Source organism: Amblyomma americanum, chromosome 4 (assembly GCF_052857255.1).
Source record: "Amblyomma americanum isolate KBUSLIRL-KWMA chromosome 4, ASM5285725v1, whole genome shotgun sequence".
NCBI classification, from domain to species: Eukaryota; Metazoa; Arthropoda; class Arachnida; order Ixodida; family Ixodidae; genus Amblyomma; species Amblyomma americanum.
In genome coordinates this window covers 120,593,555-120,613,975 of record NC_135500.1, presented here as the reverse complement: position 1 = coordinate 120,613,975, position 20,421 = coordinate 120,593,555, and the positions used below count along the sequence as shown (strand labels likewise).

Here is a 20,421-nt window from a genome sequence, read left to right as displayed (position 1 = left end):
ACCATGTGCTACATCAAACGGCTGTATATTTCTAATCGTATGAACAGGTGGAATGCGAAACCAACAAGGTCGCCTTTTCCCGCGCGCTGTGTTCTCGAAACAATTAAACGTGCCTTGTGCCGTCAATTTTTCAGAGCCGAGAAAGTTAACCGAAATGGCGTTCCACTTGAAATATCCGGAACGCAGTTTCAGTAATAATATTTGGGGTACCGTTCCAGCTAAAACCCCGAAAATGCTGTTCCACTTATTTTAGGATTATGTAGATCACAGTTGCAGCTATATAGGTGGAACTTCTTGCAAAAAGTTCCAGCTACTAAGCGGATCCGTAAATGGAACTATTTAAGAGTGCTGCAGCGAATGGAAGATATCCATGTAATGAATGTAAGACTTATACATGATACCATTATTTTCGTTCAATTCTATTCGACCCTTGTCGTCCGCCCGTATTTCTGATCGCAGCAGCAGCGAGTGCACTGGGAACTGAAGAGCAGAAATAATAAGAATGATATGCAAGTCGAATGATATCCATATATCACTCTCCTCCTTGTATGGGAAAACACCGTATCACTTATACTGATGCCGTATAAGGCCTGCTGTACAGAGACAGTCTCGCAGAAAACTCTGAGCGCTTGAAATATGTTAGTCACGTGTGTTCGGTGATGTTTTTTTTTTTTTGACGTACAGTGGCTCGTATTTACACAGGTCCTTCTAGTACAGGCAAATCTACTTTTGCAGTCTGTTGCTGTCTGTTGTTGCCAGGAAGAAAGAAAAGGAAAGTGCACAGGCCTGCTCACTGGCTCAAGCCGAGCCACAATCGCTACCACGTGCAGATAGTAGGAGAGTTGAAAGATGGGATAGAAAGACAGGATAGTAAAGTCGCGCTAAAGACAAGGCCGATCCCGGAGGCAGTGCAATACCGGGCCAACCGGTGGCGGGAGTGAAGCATCCTTCAAACTCTCCACCACATTTCCAAAAATAAGTCCAATTGGACCCGTAACAGATACTCTACGGGGTCCGGACATTCGCTCAACTATACTTTTGCAGATATATAGACTGGCTCTTTATAAGAACTGTGTAGTCATGGTTCTTGGAGGGCTTCATTGCAGTAAGGAAACCTCCTGTTTGCATCCTCGCTCTCTCTCTCTCTCTCTCTCTGTATTGGTGGTACCGGAAAAACCACGCAATGCTGCGTTTTTATGGAGGCAAAAACGCAAAGACTCCCGTGTGCTGTGCAATGTCAGTGCACGTTAAAGATCCCCAGGTGGTCGATATTATTCCGGAGCCTTCCTTTCTTCTTTCACTCCCTCCTTTGTCCCTCCCCTTACGGCGCGGTTCAGGTGTCCAAAGATATATGAGACAGATACTGCGCCATTTCCTTTCCCCAAAAACCAATTATTATTAATTATTATGACCCTATAGGCAGTTTTTCTGCCTCGTTAGGCTTATAGGCATCCATGTAACGGCTCTCCCAAAAAAATATTTTCTACAACAAAACTCCTACATCTGAATGTCCCAGCGAAGCATCAGGTAACGGAGTAAACCACCACTCGGCTCCGCGGCGCCGATCCTTCTCAGACTAGTTCACGGCGCCGCCACAGCGTGGCGTTGATTTCGTGAAAAGTCGCCAATAGCGCCTCCATACTGTATTTCTTGAGGCGCGCCCTTTCAAGGCAAAAATGTCGCCACACTGCATGCTAAATTAATATCCGGGCTGGGCCGATCCCTTGGCGAAATCCAACGCCAATGGAATTAGTGGAATACGTGCCGTAAACCTTCTCACCTCCCGTACAGACAGCAAACAGTCGAACACAACGCGATCAACAAACCCGCGGCCGGTTCAGTCGGTTCAGTCTCTTTAAGACATCCTTACTTTACCTTCCCTTAAGACCTCCTGCATGTTTGTAAACAAACGAGGTGGCGCTGCAGTCGCTAGCGGGCTTGTGGTAGGCAAAAGGTCGGGGAGGGGCGTTGCGGATAGGTGTTGAGCGCGGGTTTTCAATGGTTGTAGGTGCGTTTCCAGTTTCTGCGAATCATAGCAATGGTTGATGCTTTCACATTAGTAATTTCTCGAAGTACACGAGCTCGCGTAGACCACGTGCGGCGTATAAAGAGAAATAGTTTGCCACTGTGTATTGTATATGTGGTTAGTAGTAAACATGTAGAAAGCGTTCCTGCGGTTTATTTGTGCGCTAGGCATTGAATAAAACAACTTTTTGACACACTGCACTTGCCGGAATGCTTTCACTTCGGCACAGTAGTGAGGGGAAGTGCTGGCGTTGCTTCGGCGGAGCAGACGTGCGCTCACCGTCTGCTGACATACGTGCGTGTCGCGCTGTGCGAAAAGTGGGGACAGCGTCGTGTCCCCGATATCCTCTGTCTCGCTTAGCGCTGTTTTTAGCCGCATGACCACGCACCAGCCAGGCCGACTTGTCCTCTTGTTAAGCTGGTCGATTTGGTGAAATTTTTTGATTTCTAGAATTATTTTCTTTCCTAGCCCTAGAGTCTTGTTTCGCGTGACAAAAAATTATAGCAAAATATTGAGTACAAATTTATAAATTACACTTTTTAGAAGTGTGGTCGTCAAAAATTGTGAGGTAATTTCTTTGATTTCAGTGCCGCATTTCTTTGACCAAAGCGAAAGCGAAGATGCCATAAACGAGGGAATAAACTTTAAGGTCTTTTTTCTGACCTCTCACATTTTCTGCGACTGGATCGCATGAATTCGCATGAAAATCAAATGATTCCATTTGTCGCTAACTATTCCTGAGACGTTGAGGAGCGTAATAAACCTCTCGATTTTTTACCCTACACGTGCAGTACTGTGTTAGTTATTTCTTGTAAGAAACGTTTTCATGTAACTATGCATGCATAAGTACTGATCATATAGAAAAAGAACTAATCGCGTCATCATACAGAACAGGGCTTTATGTACATGCTGGAATAAAAAAAAACCGCACTATCTACTCAATTATTGAAGACCTTGGGGTGACTTGACGACGGTGTTAATTATAATTACCCAGAACTGCACCAGGTATAGCTATAAATAAAAGGAATTACTGAAACTAGCGTAGAAATTTCATATTTGCACCAAGTTTAGTTACATATCGCATGCATGAATAACGAAAACACTTTTCATTGCCGCGTCCCCTCTCAATCTCGCCACGTGTCTGTTAGTAGCACGCCTGCAGCTGCTTCTTTCCAAACAAGCTTCGCGATCATGTACTACCTCATGAAACATGACACATGCATGATGCAATGAAAAAGCATATGGCGTTTAGCACACTTAAGGTACGCTATTCTAAGCACACCAACGCGACCGCGCAAGATTGACACAACTTACCAGACTTCTTTCTACTCGAATGAAATAATTACGTCGTCATATCAAGAAACAGTTTCAAGTAAATATTAAATGTCACAAAACGTGCCATTAAAACATGCTGTGCTATTAACAAAAAAACGCATTCCTTGGGGGCGAGTGAACCTGTCGGCGCCCCGTGCACTCCGGCTCAAGGTGATAAGTATGTGTGCAGCTACATATGTCTTTTTTTTTTCCTTGAGCAATTATGAGCCTACTATCCTGATGTTCAGGTGAATGAACGCAGTAACTTGCATGCTATTAAGTGCATCGAGTGGCAGTGCCTATCGACTCCCAGACTTCGCGCTTTACTACCGTGGCCCAATGCCAGTTAGCCAGTTTCCGAATGCGGCATTTATGCGCGAGAAACCTATCGAGGCTAATTTAATATTTTTTATGCTACTACGCGGATCCAGCAGTGACGCAGCTGGTCAATACATGCTGCTTCTGCAATGCACAGGCTTGCAGCAGCCGCCGGTAGCTGCGGGAGCTGCAGTAGGCACGGGCAAGCGGAACCTGTTTTGCCTTCCATGCGAAAGTCGCTGCTAACATCAGCGCCACCACATCTTAGTGACGTCGAGGGGTGAAGGAGGTCCATAAGGAACGATAAAAAGGAACCGGTAACATGACATCAAGCAAGTGTTCCCTGAGTTGTTTTCGGGTCAAAGAGCTTAGCTATTCCAGTCGAACTGTCGAACTGTCGCAGCCGAACTTGGAGAACCGTGGGAAGAATAGAATCACTTTGATCCCGTAAGAACAATGAACATGGACACCATTTGTCGCACATATAAATTGGCCCTCCACTTTTCCCTGAACAAAACAAATTAGCTCGACTGGTTCTTTCCCAAACGGAAAACACCGCGAGCCCTCTGTGCATTTTCTGCACGCCTACTCTTGACATGGATAGCGCTTGCAATAAATACCCCACTTTTGCAACAATGAACGAATTGCATGCGGTTGAACGCGCAAACACTGACAAATCAAGGCCGCCCCACTTCGCTGTTCTCAGCCGTATACAAGTTCACACACATCGCAGTCCGATCGAGAGCAAAAAGTTTCTTCTTCCAGCAGCGGTGCATTGCCTGTTAAACCATGGGAAAGAAAAAGGCTTGTTTGTCCCATGGTCGGTTTACTGCCCAATATGCCGTAAATCGGAACCCATCGACCACATTGTTCTCGACTGCTGGGACGCACTACTTCCCTGGGACATCTTGCAGCGTACTTTAAAAAAAGGACCTTCCAGTCACGCCATATGTTTAAGGTCGATAATGAAGGGGCTGTGCCAAACGATTTATTCATGTTGCTCTGCTTCAACAGAGTATGGAAAACGAGAATGGCTTTAAGGCGCTCGCTCAGCGAGGGGATATTTCATCGAAAGAGTGGTTTAATCAAAAAGAACTTTACAATGCTCATAGCGGGCAGCCTGAATGGATGCCAGTGTTGAGTGATCTGTAGGAAACTTGAAACGTTTTTGAATCACAGCGCCGCCTCAACTGCTGCTGACACTTTGAATATTATTGTATTGTTATTTTGCTCTGCGGTCGCTGTAACCTTTTTTGACCGTTAGCAGGGAAAAAAAAAGCGGCGTAGGTTCTGTTGGTTTCGCGTTCGACTACTGATCCCAAGGACGCGAGATCGACTCCCGACCGCAGCGGCCGCAGTGTAGTAGCCAGCACGCATTTTTTTTTTTTTTGCTTGAAAAGAAAAATGTCGCCTTGTGCCGCTTCTTTCAGTGCGTTAGGCTACAGAGCCACAGCTTCTTCACACGCGCCGCAGCACGTGAGAATGTTTCAAAGCACAAACGGCGAAGTTTTAGCGCGCTTAAAGAACAACGCAAGTATAATAATAATAATAATAATTGTTTTTTGGGGAAAGGAAATGGCGCAGTATCTGTCTCATATATCGTTGGACACCTGAACCGCGCCGTAAGGGAAGGGATAAAGGAGGGAGTGAAAGAAGAAAGAGAGAAATAGGTGCCGTAGTGGAGGTCTCCGGAATAATTTAGACCACCTGGGGATCTTTAACGTGCACTGACATCGCACAGCACACGGGCGCCTTAGCGTTTTTCCTCCATAAAAACGCAGCCGCCGCGGTCGGGTTCGAACCCGGGAACTCCGGATCAGTAGTCGAGCGCCCTAACCACTGAGCCACCGCGGCGGGTAAAACCTCGCGCACGGAATCAGGAAGCGCGCGCATTGGCGCCAGAGCCTTGCCGGAACAAAAAGAGTCCTTCAACAAACGCACAAACACCCAAACAAAGAAACAAACAAACAAAAACAGAAAAGCTCCGATTGCAGTCCGAATTATCCGAATTCATCACTACATTCATTGTAACGGTTCCATTACCAATTAAATCCTCCCCATTCCTGCTGGAGTACTTGGCTAGCTTCATAGGGATTCATAGGGCTACCAACGAGTTCAGATGACATCAGACGTGGATTAATGGGGAGGCTAGGGACATCTTATTTGCACAATACAAATCTTGAGCTCAATGGTCGATAAAACCTCCCTCTACCTTTCTCCAGGTCTGAACGGAACTGCTATAGCCCGGTGTGAGTGACCTCTGACCGTTATCACCTTATCTCTACTGCTGGGCGCGTTGCGGCATTGTCTGTGTACTCAAGCCGGTGTTTCGTGTTTCATCACAGCACGAAACTCTGTGCCGCACTGTTCCTCCTTCCGTGCTGCAAGCAAGCAGTGCTATAGGAGTGCGCTCAACGATCGAAACGAGCGCAATCGCCCGAGCCCCGTTTACGGCAGCGACGTATGGCGTGATCGCAGTATTTCCTCTCTCTCTCTCTCTCTCTCTCTCTCTCTCTCTCTTGCTCCCTCCGTCGTTTCGTCTCTATGTCCGCTTTGCTGATTCTTGTTTCCAGGAAAACGCTAGCTTTTCGAGCCTGCCGCTGGAGACACAAGAACAGCACGCAAGAAGGAAAGGAAATGTGGGTGTGTTTATCCCAGATCGAAGTCCGGCCGTAACATCACGTCCCCCCACCCTTCTCCATTTTCTTTCTTTCTTTCTTTCATTCTTTCTTTCTTTCTTTGTACTTATTTCAATGAGTAAATAAACCAGATCTTATACAAAAGTCGCTATAGAGAGGAGCTTTGCCCTTGGGTCCTGATTTTAAATCTGCCACGATAATTTCCACTGCACTCAGTGGATTTCTACGCCGATTGAAGTCAGCCTTCGCGTAACAACTCTTCCGCGTTTCCTCAGGGAGCTGTGCACGTGCACGCCTTTAGCCCCGATCCTCCGCCGTGAAACCGCCGCCCCCTCAGCCTCCCACGATGAACGATAAACAGCACGATGCCGCATGCCGCGCCATCTTCAGCCCCAATATACTACTCGCCACACAATCAGCGTAGACTTCGCAGGGCCGCTGAGTCCACATGCTGGAGCGCTGACATGGCTGAGAAGCCCCGAGCCGGTCGACCTTCGAGCGTGCATGGATTCTTTCGAGACTTCGACAACTTTTGGCAGGGAGCAAGTACTTTTCCTTCGGCACTTGTACTTCGCCGTTACTGTGTCCCGTGCTTCCTGCACCGCGGGCTCATCTGTGTCATTAGACCTTGACTACCAATAAACAGTGGGACAGTCGCTTTACTATACATAGCTATTTACCCTAAAAAGCAGTTCTGTAAATCAACGCGGTGGCTCAGTAGTTAGGGCGCCCGACTACTGATCCGGAGTTCCCGGGTTCGAACCCGACCGTGGCGGCTGCGTTTTTATGGAGGAAAAACGCTAAGGCGCCCGTGTGCTGTGCGATGTCAGTGCACGTTAAAGATCCCCAGGTGGTCGAAATTATTCCGGAGCCCTCCACTACGGCACTTATTCTTCCTTTCTTCTTTCACTCCCTCCTTTACCCTTCCCTTACAGGCGCGGTTCAGGGGTCCAACGATATATGAGACAGATACTGCGCCATTTCCTTTCCCCCCAAAACCAATTATTATTATTATTCATCTCAACTCTGCTGATGCTGTAAGGTGGCGCTGACGTCGGAAAAGGAGCTCTCCGTTCTTTCTTTGCATATGGAGACCTTCGCACGAACTCATGCAGCGTGCGTTCATTCTCAAACACGCTGACTTCCTTCCAGGAATTAGCGGGTGCTCCGTAATAGTATAGACCTTTCCGCGACACTCGGTGCAGCTGTCTCTCGACATGTGGGGAGAGCGTGCGGGTGCTCCGTAGCTAAACTCTCTCTCCCGGTCTACGCGCAGGAGTTGGCAAGTATCTCCCACAGTCCATTGCCGAATGTGGCAGCGCTCTTAGACCTCCCTGTGAAAAGGTCACGTTTGCTACACATAGCTTGTACCGAAGTCATAATGACCTCCACGTTTTGGGACCACAAGTTCAGTGCCCTTACAGAAGTTTGAATAGACATTCCATAAATGTTTATCACAGTGGTATGTTTATTATAGTGGTCTAAAAAAAAACTGTTGGTAACAATGGTTCATGGTCCGCGGTGCCCTGTATAACTCCGCTGACCATCACAACATTAATCGAAATAAGCTTGTCTAATATTTGACTATATCAAACAAGCCGAGGCACAACATTTTCTTAGCTTTAATTTCGTCTTGTGGTCAGCTTCTTTTTAGGTAACAAGAAAAGCTTTAACAAAGGACTACTTTCTTGTTTCGGAGCGATTCATATATGTGGCGGTCCCGAATATCGGCGGAGCTTCGCCGCAGAGTTAAGTTGTATCCTACTATAGGATCTTCGGAAGCGCAAACGCCTGCGCGTACGTCTTTACGACCCGCTTATCGTCATCTGCTCCGTCCTGCATAGTGGGAGCTATGATCTGGTCTCCACCGTGTCGCTTGTGACGTCACGTGCAGCCATTACCTGCTGCAAAGCAGTTGACATCGCGAGGTGCATGTGCCATCTTTCAAAGTTCCTGAGAATGTCGCGGCGCCGTGACACTGGTCGTGGGAGCCAAGAGGTAACGGGAAGGGTTTGAATAGCCAGTGCGGGAATTCCCACACGCCCCCGTTTGGCAGGTGAGTCAGCCCAGTGGTGATTTAAAAAGGAGGGAGGGGAGGCCGTCCCTCTCAGCAAGATATTTTTCACGGAAATGCAACGGAAAATCCCATTTCTTCGATAAGCGCTAAGGCGCCCGTGTGCTGTGCGATGTCAGTGCACGTTAAAGATCCCCAGGTGGTCGAAATTATTCCGGAGCCCTCCACTACGGCACCTCCTTCCTCCTTTCTTCTTTCACTCCCTTCCTTATCCCTTCCCTTACGGCGCGGTTCAGGTGTCCAACGATATATGAGACAGGTACTGCGCCATTTCCTTTCCCCAAAAACCAATTATTATTATTATTATTATTATTATTATTATTATTATTATTATTATTATTATTATTATTATTATTATTATTCGATAAGCAAAGTCCAAGAAATGCATTGCTGAAATAAGACGGCGCGTTACGAGAGTCGCTTATAAATTTCTGTCCCTGTGTCAGGTTCAAGCACCTGTCTGAAAGCAGCTGTGGTCAGTTTGGCAACAGATGGGCCTGGGCGTCCTGGCCTTAGAGTGTTTTTAACGCAACAGCGTTATGGAGCTCGTCTCGAAGAAAATGCGGCGTCGGCATAGGCGTCGTCGTTCCTCGAAAATTCCCCAGAGAAGCAACCTTGGAGGCAGGTGCCACCTAGGTCAGGTAACCCTGTGGCGTCATCACAACTGCTCACCGTGGCAGTCAAATTAATGATCGGTAGCGATAGGTTGCTCAGGAAGAGCAACCTGGGTCTCACAAGCCCCACCGGTGGCAGCACCTGCCATCGCGGGACAGTGCATGGCGCATCTCTTATAACCGCTGCACCACTCGCCAGGAGTGGTATGAGGACTCCCAGGCATCTATGAACGTTAAGTAGAGAGTGACCAATTCTGCACATATGGGCGCTATCCCATAAAAGTTATCGCGTCATATCCTTAAGGCGGTGCCTAAGTGTCCCTAACAATTTTTTGCAGCCTGAGATTTAATATTTTGAATGCGCCGTACCACTTCAACCTCCTGCACAGAAGCCGTTTGTTCCGAACACCGGTCAACACTAAAACGGCATGCAGCGTTGTCGCTCGAAACTGCTCGATATTGCGCTTTTGACAAATATGGCATTGCATGCACTTTTCGCTATATATACCGAAGCTCGGAAGGTGGCCGGCTCTCGTACATCCGTTTACAGGGCAGATTGGAAACTTGTCTCATCGAGCTTGAACTTCTTAATGCGTGACAGCATCGCTAATGGTGTCATACTGAGAAATTTTCGGTGTTCCTTTTACAATGTGTGCTGGAAATCGTGGAATCCTTATACCTGCACCGTCATTTACAATGGCAACATTTACAACCAGGGCACTAGAGAAGCTGCGACAATGCGGAGGGCATTGACCTCAAACTACCTCTGCTTCGGTGCCAATTAACAACTTCGTTCATACTTAATGCCTTCACAGAGCAGCTGGGGAGCTTCATGCACAACTCATTTAACGCCTGGCACATTACTTGGCGTGCCTCTTACTCTGAGCCAAGGCCTACAAAGAGAATGGTGTGCATGAAGTTGAAGGAGCACTGTTAGAGGTCGCGTTGGCAGCAACGCAGCGATAGTGCTTACTTCGTACAAATCACAAACTTTCTAGCAGTCACGTTACAGAAAATAAGTAACCGACTACAATTACAATTACAATGTCTGAAATGTAGCCGATCCCAGTAGTCAGTTACAGCCCCGGACATGTAAGTGATCAATTTCAGAAAAGTAATCGATTACTATTGCGTTATTTTCCTTCCAACTTTTACTGCCAAAACGCAAATTTAATAAGACTAGAACTGTTGTGGCTTGCTCTGTGTTTTGTTACACGTTGTCAGTTTTCAAGTGCAGTTGTTTTTAGAAGTTGTCGTCACTAATTTTCCCGCATTTCCCCGTGAAGACACCGGCAGCTGCACTGAACACTCTTTCAGTGTATGCGCAGTAGTGGAGGGCGGTGTTACAACGTATGAACACCTTATGCACCAGCTCGTAGTTGGGCAGCTAGTACTTCTTAGTTTAGATCCAAGTCTTCTATGAAGCGACGCGTTTCGTTGTTGCTCCGTATTATGTGTGTAAGCCTCCGAGTTGGGTGTAGTGGAAGGTAATTTGCAGCGCCATCTCAGAGGACAGGGGAGTTCTTGCAGGGCGGTCATGTGATATATCTCGAGACGAGAACTCTAGTGACCCGGTTGTGGTGCGGACATGATCATGCGTGCTACTTTTCGGTAGCCGGTCAGCTCTGTCACGAAGAAAACATCCCCGTGTTTGCCATCAGGTTGAGGTTCTCAAAGTTGCGCCGTTGGTAAAACTTGTTTTTGGATGAAAAAAGTAACTGGTTACCAGTAGTGAATTACAGGAGAAAGTAATTGAATTACCCGAAACGTTAGCGTTTGAAAAAGCAATCAATGAATTACAAAACTACAAAAAAATTTCATTCATTACAAGTAATTTACTACTTGTAATGCGTTATGTACCATTCTGCCTGCCATATATCTACCCAAGTGTAGTTAACAGACTTTTAAACTAATGGACACATGCCCAGTAAGTTCAGTTAGAAAACTGAACAGCTGTTAAAAAAATACAAGTGGAGACGTTTGCGCAATGGCACCTGGGTTCTCAGTGTTTCGCGAGCTGCGGACAGATGGCGCAATATTCGAATAGCCCGCGCTTCGCAGCGCTCTCCTATTGGCCGGTTCCATGACATGACGTCATGTAGTCAGCGCAGCCGCAGCCGCTAGCAAAGCGCGTGAGCGGCCGCAATGCTCCTCTCCCGTTTCGGCGCTGCTAGAAAGAAAGTGAATATCGGAACCCACGAATCCGCTAGTGATGTAAACTATTACGTCAACAGCTGTTAGTCCACGGCGTCGCTAGACGAAGACGCTTATACCTTTATACCGGATACGCACAGAACATCCCGCTGTGACTTGCACGATAGGAATGAAGAAGGACGTGTTGTGCATACAAAAAGGCTTTATTCTGCGCTCTGGCGTTTGCATCACAGGCGACTTCATTTTCGCGTTTGGAATCTTTTATGATGTTAAAAAAAACAAAAAAACGAAGTGACTTACAATTCCGTTTTTCGTGGGTACTTGCAGATGCGATTCTTGGAGACTTGCGATTCGCAAACGAACGCGAAACGTAGACCGCTGAGATATATAACTACGCTCGTTTTGCAGCATACTTATAGAAACCCTTCCCGTCTGCGCTGTTTCGAGCTGCTTGCAGCGGGCTCTTGGGATGCCGCCGAAGACAGCGCCAAGGACGGAGGGGCTTGGCCCCGAGCAAAAACCCCTCCATTGCCTCACAGGGAGCGGAGGAGGAGGCGTGGGCGGCGGAGGACCGTCTCGCCCGGCTCTGGCGAGGGTGTGTCCTTGGCGAGGGTCAACAGCTCCGCGTACGCGCGCTGATGGGCCGCGAATGTTCCCGCGCATCAATTGTTGACTCTCTCTCTGTCGTCCGCGCACTAACTGCAACTGGAGAGTTCGTGACACTGTCGTCACTGCGCCACAGGCAGGACACAGCGTAGATTGCAAAGCCCGGAAGATTAACCGGGCACAATATGCCCGGTTGGCTGCCCTAGACTTGCGGAAGAGGGTGACAAAGGAAATGAAAGGGGAGAGAGTGACAAGGCTGTATAAAGTCATCAATGGAGCCCACTGAAAATAAATAAAACAACCAAATGTGTCTGCAGGCATCCACGCAAGCCGGTGTACGTGAAATATTGAGGTAGTGCTTTGATGGCCTTCTGGGCCGGTGAAAGATAGTGGCTGTGCAGTGGAACTATCGACGATTAGACCTTCCAGCTATTTTTAGGCAACCGCAGGTGATTTAAAAAATGGGGACAGGAGAATTTGTTGGGGAAGATCGCCAGGTTGCGTAAAAATTACGAGTTTGTGTGGTGAAAAAGAATCCACCGTGCCACGATTAGCTTGAGCGGCTGGAAGACCTGGAGCTCAGTCGGCGAAGTCCGCTCTTTGTCGACAAAACGATGAAAACAGCAGCAGCAGAAATATGAGCTGGATATTAATAAGACACTTACGAACGTGAGCACCGTGGTCAGCGCCATCTAGCTTAATGTCCCGACAAGCTCGGTCCCTTTCGAAACGTACTTTAAGCGTGCTCATGTATGCTGAGTCTCGCACAGGACACACTGCGACGACTGCGCAGGCGATCCCGCGTGGTCGGCTATTTGTGTAAAAAAAAAAAAGACTGTTGGCTGACAAGGAAGTCTCACGAACAGGCGTACTTTTTGCGATTTTCTGCCAAAACTGATGTGAAAAAAAAAAAAAGAGTTGGAAGCACTCTTCCAACTTCCAACTGTGTTTCTGAGTTCCTTAACCTGTAGCTGCCCTTTCTTGTAATTTCATTTTTGTTTTTGCTTTCTGAAACGGAATCAACTGCTTTTTATTTGGCCTCCAAAAAAGACTACTTCCTCCCATATGGCTCCCAAATGGGACCCAGCTGTATATATCTGGTGGTGGAAAACTGGGGCTAGTTGTCTCCCTTTGGGCGTCGAATTGGAACCAGTTAAGCTCAGTTAAAACCACTTAATTCCACTTCTATTCCCAGGTGAAAATTTTCATGATGGATGGCCAGGTTCCGTTATGCAAGAATCAGATAACTGAAAAGAAACTCTTGCTACTGCGCACGAATGCACACACATTCCCCCACCCCACACGCATACGGTCTAAGCCTTTTCTTCGTCTTCCACTACGAAGCGATTGCATTATTACTTTGGCTACAGCAAGAAAAGCACCTACTGCAAGCCTAGGCCTATCAAATAACCACAAATGGCACATTATCGATAGCGTCTGATTCCCGGCTCACATATGACCCATATAAGTATTATCAGCAAGAAATAAAAAGCGAACAAGATAATTGAAACGGGAAGAGAAAAATGAGAAGACCTGAGCTGGAGGGATATTACTACAAGCAGGGTAATTTCAGTTCGAATGCGAGAAGACTGTCCTTTAGAAGTGTTAATCCACATCGCTTCTACTTCCTCTCCAGGAGAAAATATATTGGTGTTTCGGTGTTGGAATTTCAGTTCTCTTGTTCGCGTTTCATTTGTTGCTGATAGTACATATATGGACCATACACGGCCAACATCTTGTCATATATGTACCAAGTCTACATGTATGGTAATCTCATTGACCAGCAGGTGAACGCTGGTGTATTTCGTTATGACAAACAACAGCGATGTCGCTTGACGCATACTTGTCCCCTCTCTTTCAGCACGATGTCTTCTGTAGAGCATTTCACTGAATGATACTTCACACCTCTGTCCGCTGCGTTTCGCTCAACTCAGCCGTGACCACCTGCTTTCCTCTTCATTACGAATTCTTCATAAACCTGATCCCCACGAGCGCGCGAGTAATAAATTGAGCATAACCTCCTTGCCGCAGCTGTTTTCTTACCGGTTCTCTGTACGCACCTCTCTTTCGCTTTTTGCTGTGTTTTTCGCATTCGCGTAATTAAAGCTCAGGCGAGCGTGTTTGTAGCGCGACCGCAAATGAAGAGAACGAAGCGTCAGCTGCTCCCACGGAACAGCCGGAGTTCTAGCAAACTCTAGGTGGCCTTTGTCACGTCGGTCGCCGCCCCACACAGACAACAAGTCTGGCGACGCAAGCTGGCAACTGTTTTAATATAAACCATCTGAGTCACCGTTTGAGTGCGCAGAAAAAAGGCGGGAGCTAACGGGAGTTGCAGATCTCGTGCGCGCTCATGAGCTGACGTCATCAACGCAATGCGCGCATTGCGCTTGCCCGCTGGGCGATGCCAGAGCAGCGTCTTGTTTCCAGCAGCCGGCAGCCTAATAAAGTCTCCAGCGCCTGTATTGTGCTCGAGTTGACCTCCTTTTTGGTTGTCTTGCCGCGCTCGTCTTCCTGGAAACATATACCGATGTTGAAAGTTCGTTAGGCGTCCGCTAGGGGGCCGCTTGGTCGACAGGAGGTCATGGTGGTCGCTTTGGGCGGTGTGGCACCTGTGGTAAACTCTGAACTTGGATAAAAACCGAACGCCGTGAAAGTAAGTGTCAACTGATGCATTTTCAGCCGTGCGAAGGTGTCGTGCGCGTGTCCGTAGCGTTGACAGGGCTGTGATTGAGTTGCTAGCCGCTCGGCAGGCCCGATCGGTCTGCACCCGTTTCCCACCGTCAACGCACCTCCACGACTGCAAGATTAAATCTTGGCTCATTGCCGGCGTGTCAAATAGCTTCGCGCATCGGTAGATGACACAGGGACAGCGTGATATAGGTGTGAAATGTTCATAAGCCGGCTGACGGCCGAAAAACTCGCCGTTCCAGTAACCGTTAATTGGGTTGCAACAGCGAACAGGAAGTAACGGTGCTGGTACCTCTTCTAATGTGGCACTTTAAGATCGGAATCGAAAAAAAAAACTGCGGTGAATAGGCATTTGAGAAGGTTAGAAATGCCCCATTTGCGTGCACTGTCACTGCGTGTTTCATAGTAACCTGCTACCTCGGATCGTCGTTTGTAGGTGACGCGCGCAGGTGGGATTTTGCTCTCGTGCTTCAAGTGACGTTTGAAAAAGGCCCGTTTCTTTCTGTAGCCGCACAGCATCTCTCGGCTGGACGAGAATTGGACCATTGTTTGCGACTTAGCTAGGCTTTTTCGCGGAACAACACCTGCAGCTGGAGCTGCTCAGAGTCCCGTGCACGTAACAACAGAAACGTGTTTCCGTGACGTCTGCTTACGCACTGTTTGCCTCGTTGTTGTCTCTCTTTTTATCCAGCTAAGATGCCATGAGCTTTGGCTAACATGTCTAATAAAAGGTCATCAGTCATGCTGGTAAGTTTGCCATTTGTACACGGCGCTGCACGTTTAACACTGGAAGCTTACGGCATCCTGGTTGCGGTGATACGGATAACGGTCTATCCGCCGTCGCTTCACGGAATCGGGCGTTTTCGCTAACCTGTCACGTTCATTGCAAAAGGATCTTCTAAATCCAGAAGCGCTCGGCATTTTTCTCGCCTCCTCTTTCGTTCAGCTAATAATGGCATACTTCAGCTAAAACTGTGCCCCTGACACTTCCTATTAATAGATGCCCCACTGCGCGTTGCGTTGTCACTTGCTGGCGCCAGAAGCAATGGGCTTATGCTGTTTGCACGTGCTTTGCGGTATTTTTGTCTGCCGTCGTTGTTTTGTAGTTTTAGCGCTGGCTTTGGTCTAACGGGCGACACGCGCAGCTTTCACTTTCGCACTGCATACTAGCCTCACGTAGCGCTGCAGCAGAAAGCGTACAGTACTTTCTTTTTTCCCAAATAATGTAGTGATTCTTTGAATGAACATGTCTATAAAGCTATGTGCTGGCTGTTTGAAGCTTTCTAGTTTTGTAATGCATTCACTGGCAAAACGTCTCTCTTTTGAGCATCAAAGGGCCTGGATTTATTTTAACGTTGCATCATTCCACTTGATGTAATGGGCTTGCATTTTCCATGTTAGCGTGACAGTACCTGTCCCTGAATTCCATAGTGAGGACACGAAGTTTGCATACATTTTTTTTTTTGTCTAGAGACAGAAGGCATTAGCATAATAATAATAATGTAGAATTGTAAACAAAAGCCTTGTATCATCTTATGTCTGTGGTCTTTTTCTAACAGAAAACAAATAAGTGTTTGTTTTCTGGGCTCTCAATAAATTCCTATTCAGGCAAGAGAAGGAAAGACAGTCCAAAAAGATTCATCATGTTTTATTGCTACATGCAGCAGTGCGATTATTTTCTTGAACATTAGGAATCTTGCCGCAACGCTTCTGTATTCAGAATATATCTTTATTACCCTGCTGGAAGTTGCATTGCCAGGGACGTGACATGTGCTAGGCGCTGCAGCTCTTAGTGCATTTTAATAGAGCACATTAAAACCACATAGGTGGGAGCAAACTTCTTGCTCTTGTTTAGTTTTCATGAGACTGAATATTGTGTTGCTCTTGCTAGCATTATGGGAAGGGCCTGTTTGTATGATGTTGATTCAAGGACAAAAGTGGTAGCTAGAAGCATAGCAAATAAAAATTGATTGTTAAAAAATTTAAAAACACATTAACAAAGTCTGCAGAGTATTTACTTGTTAGTATTGTTGCTTAAATACAGTCATTCTCCACAGTCCTAGGAGGTTAATAAGCATAACTATGTAAGCTAACTTTGCATGTAAGTTATAACTTCAGAAGTATCCTTGAAGCCAGCTTCGGGAAATTAATGAGCAATGAGCACACCAATTACTTTTCTATTTTACGAGCTTACTCATTAGTCTGAAGTGGCCGTAATTCACCGTAGATGAGCACGTCTGGGAGTGTTGGATGAGTGCGTTATTTGTCAGGTGTTGTATCGAGTCTCCATCGCTTGGCCCCATGGTATAGGTACACCCAGTGTTTTGCTTGAGCCCACGGTCTTGCCAACAAACGAACTTAAATCTGTTGAGGCAAATTAGTGGTGATCTCCCCTTTTGATTACAACATTTCTTCTCCAAGGCTAACTCATTGCTCTTTCACGTTCTAGCTGGATATGTTTGGAAGTCGAGGTCGAAAGAAGCCGTCCAAGGCGGGCGGCGGCCAGCCTTACCCGACACAGCCGAGACCTACGTCGGAGAACTACTCAGCGGCTGAGCCTGCCGTGGAGGTGTACGTCAACAGCCTCATGGAAGATGACGTGAACCGAGAGTTTGAAAGGATGCTGGTAGGTCCTGTTTCTTTGCCTCTTATCATTATGCCATACACAAACATAGTACAGTATTTTGTGGCATTTGTTCTGGTAATGGTTGGGGCTTCCATTTTGTTTGCAAGTGTGCTCACGCCTTGCCTAGAATCCAGCTTAAATTGACATTGTGCACAACTGCTGGCTTGTTTTTCTACAGGTTTGTGACTTCCTTCTTGAGTGAAAGTTTTTTTTTAATCAAAAACATCTGTCGCTAGCGGTATTCTTCATCTTGTTTGTGCGTGTGCAGGCTTTGAAGGATTAGTGGGTAGGAGACCATGAACAGTACAGCGCAGAAGCAGACCGAAGTGCTACCCTCACAACATGGAGGTCCACATGTGAACAGTAATTATACATGTATGCGAACGCGTATGTTGCCACCTTGTTGCGTTGCAACCATAGTTCTTAGTACTATTTCTTGGTTTAATGTGATGGGAATAATTTTTTTGGAACTAATCATTGCCACTCCTATTCTCTGAATGCTTTCGTGACGTGTGCTAATTAAACCTCAAAAGCTATTGGATTACATATTTGTGAATACTTGGGAGCCCATGACCACTTCATAATTGGCACGGACAGAATGCAGTGTTTTTGTCTCCTGACACAGTGCAGTTTTCTTGATACTGATTAACGCCAACAAAAAAGAAAAGTATGCATCATGTGTGCGCAGCAGTGGAGACGGAGAGTGATTTTTACACAGCAGCATAGCCATTACCACTGGGGCTTACTTGTAGTTTCTACTGCTGAGATAACCTGGTTAGAAGCTAAGTTTATAGTTTATCTGGCATATTCACTTGAAGAAATTGTGACGCCTTCAAAGTTTTATAAGATGCGTACAAAGGATTGGCTTGTTAACTTCGAGCTGCATGCTGGTCATGTGCATTCAAGTACGAAGTGCAAATGTTGAAACTTATCTTAGCATCGGAAAATATGCACGCATTTGTTGCTGCAAAGAGGAATTATGACTGATATTGTATATATAATTGCTGCACTATGTCCTAGTGCTGGGTATTCTCCGTTTATGTGTGCATTCAACTTAGGTCTGTTTGTGAGCCCGGAAGCCATTGCCACTGAAAACCTAAGAGGCTCCAAATTTCTGTGCAGTATATATAAAAGCTTCGAACTAAACTGAATAAATTGTAGAAATGAAGTCCAGGAAATATTATCCAGTTTTGCATCAAATTAAGCTTTGAAAAGTCAGAACTTTAATCTTTACACATTCTCCAAGTAGTCACATTCTTATTATGTTAGGAACAATGGTGGGAACAAGGCAGAGAGGCTTTGATGCTTTCATGAAGATTTTGGCCTATAAGTGTTGTTGCTGTGCTTGCTTGTGCTCTGTTTGAGCACAAGAGTCTCACTTCCACATTCACCAGTTATTTATGAATATGATTTTTGCTGTGGATGGCTTCTAAATGCTACTACCATATCTGTCCTCTTTCATAGCATAACATCTTTTATTTTAGTGTTGAAAGCACTTCTAGCCGCACTTTCAGGGTTTCAGCAGTGTGTCTGTGTGTGTGAAGCCTGTGAGTAGCAAGTGCAACTGGCTTACTGGGTCAGTGGGCACCTCAATCTTCCTGTGAGCAGGAGATGGCATCCAGCTATAAATTGAGGCAGTTATGCACCTTTCCGGTTCTCAAAACCAGTGGAAGGATTAGACTCCCTCTATTTGAGGAAAGGAAAGGCACATAACTGGCTCCCTCGGTCAGCGGACACCTCAGTCATGCTTGAAGTGTGTGTGTGCTTCCCTGCGTGTGCTTCGGGCAATATTTCCTGCTTAGCTATGCTAAACAACCAGCCATTTTTTTCTTTGATGATATTACCACACAGAACAAATATGTGAAGTGCTTGCTTCATTGTAATGTGGTCTTAAGTTACCTTTGATGGCACCTGTATGTTTCAACCTACCGTATTGCTCTTCTGTCATCTTGTTCTCAGTGTGCACACACACAAACACGTACAGAGAGAGAGAGAGAGCCTCTGATTATGTACTTTTGATATTGCGGTAGTGAAGAACTGCTGTTTGATACTGTGGGTTCTTATTTGGGCCTTGGACTCACCTGTAGGCCACTCGAGGCAGTGTCCATATCTGCTTGTATAGTATATATAGGCAGCAACAAAAAGTTAACCTGTTGCAGCTGCTCAGCAGCATTGCTCTTTTTTTTATGGTATGTGTGGGGATTTGCTGCCTCCTTTCAGCCAATATCCCAGCGAAGTGTTTGCACTCAGTATGTGTGATACCTATCCTTCCCATCTGGCTTGCAGGATGACATGAATCTGACCGATGAAAAACGGGAACCACTGCTAAATAGAACGCTGATGGAGAAGCGAGAGATGCTGTCGATGCATCTGAAGGGTACAGCCGCTGTGAGTATATGTTCCTTTTCAGTATTTATTCTGCACGGTAGGCTTACAGGCAGGTCTGTGCCAGTTTTAAAGATGCCAATTCGATGAACCTTGTGTGAACTTCATAGTGGAGCTTGCATCTGATGTGCCCTGAGGCTAACGCTGCTATGTTGAAGGTTCTGAGGGGTGTACCTGAACCAGCAGCCCTCGAAACAGGAGCTTGAATGCATCAGATGGTTGAGAGCAAGCAAAATGCAGTTGTGCGAACTCTACCAAATGTAGCAGCGATGTCTGACACGTGGCCAAATTACTTAGCCCACCAAGTTAAAGCGTCTTGATGATGGGATCGTGCAGAATTGTAGACGTGCATACTAAACTAAACTTAACTAAATGTGCATAACTGTACTGCTCTCCTCCTTACTTTGTTAAAAAAAAGGGCCATGTATTTGTCTTTAAAAAACAAAACGAGAAGACATGATGAAAGAGCTTAGCTAGTAATTCATGTTTGTAACTTGGGGCTGACGAAATATTTGTAGAAGTGTTCTAGCTTGGAATCGTGGCCTTATTTTTTTTCTCTTTACCTTCTTTCCTATCTTCAGGGGGGCAAAAGGAGCAGCAAATACGAGTCTGCTGCGGACTACGTCAACTTTCTCAGCAGTGAAACCACGTCTCCTGACAAGCTCTTTCGTGGTATTGAATCTCTGCGGATAGCCCTCACGAACAACCCAGTCAGGTGATTAATGCTGCATTTTTTTTTTAATTCAAAGGGCTGCTGATGGGGCACAAAAACTTGTTGGCATTGTTGTATCAGCCCGTCACCATCACTCTTTTCTTAGACATCACAGGCAGTCTTTGTTCCAGCACAATTTTAGTGTCTGATGCTATGCAGTAACTTAAAGGGACAGTCTACTGACTTTTATCGACCGCATCATTTTTACGGCAATTGAAAGCTCCTTGCCCAAATAAACGAATGCCCTTTCGTGGCTCTGTGAAGC

The 20,421-nt window shown here is 46.3% G+C and overlaps 1 protein-coding gene across 3 annotated transcripts in view; it reads left to right on the top strand.

The window, feature by feature from the left end:
- Positions 1-14,305: 14,305 nt before the first annotated feature.
- Positions 14,306-20,421, top strand: part of dia (diaphanous related formin 1) — a 40,290-nt gene continuing 34,174 nt past the window's right edge. For 2 of the 3 annotated variants that reach the window (XM_077661613.1, XM_077661612.1), the window contains exons 1-4: positions 14,308-14,398; positions 16,883-17,059; positions 19,346-19,447; positions 20,026-20,159. In XM_077661613.1, coding sequence (XP_077517739.1) covers positions 16,889-17,059; positions 19,346-19,447; positions 20,026-20,159 — 407 coding nt within the window. In that variant the 5' untranslated portion in view covers positions 14,308-14,398; positions 16,883-16,888. Of the gene's footprint in view, positions 14,399-15,124; positions 15,181-16,882; positions 17,060-19,345; positions 19,448-20,025; positions 20,160-20,421 lie in introns of all 3 variants that reach the window. The other variant, XM_077661611.1, reaches the window with a different exon arrangement.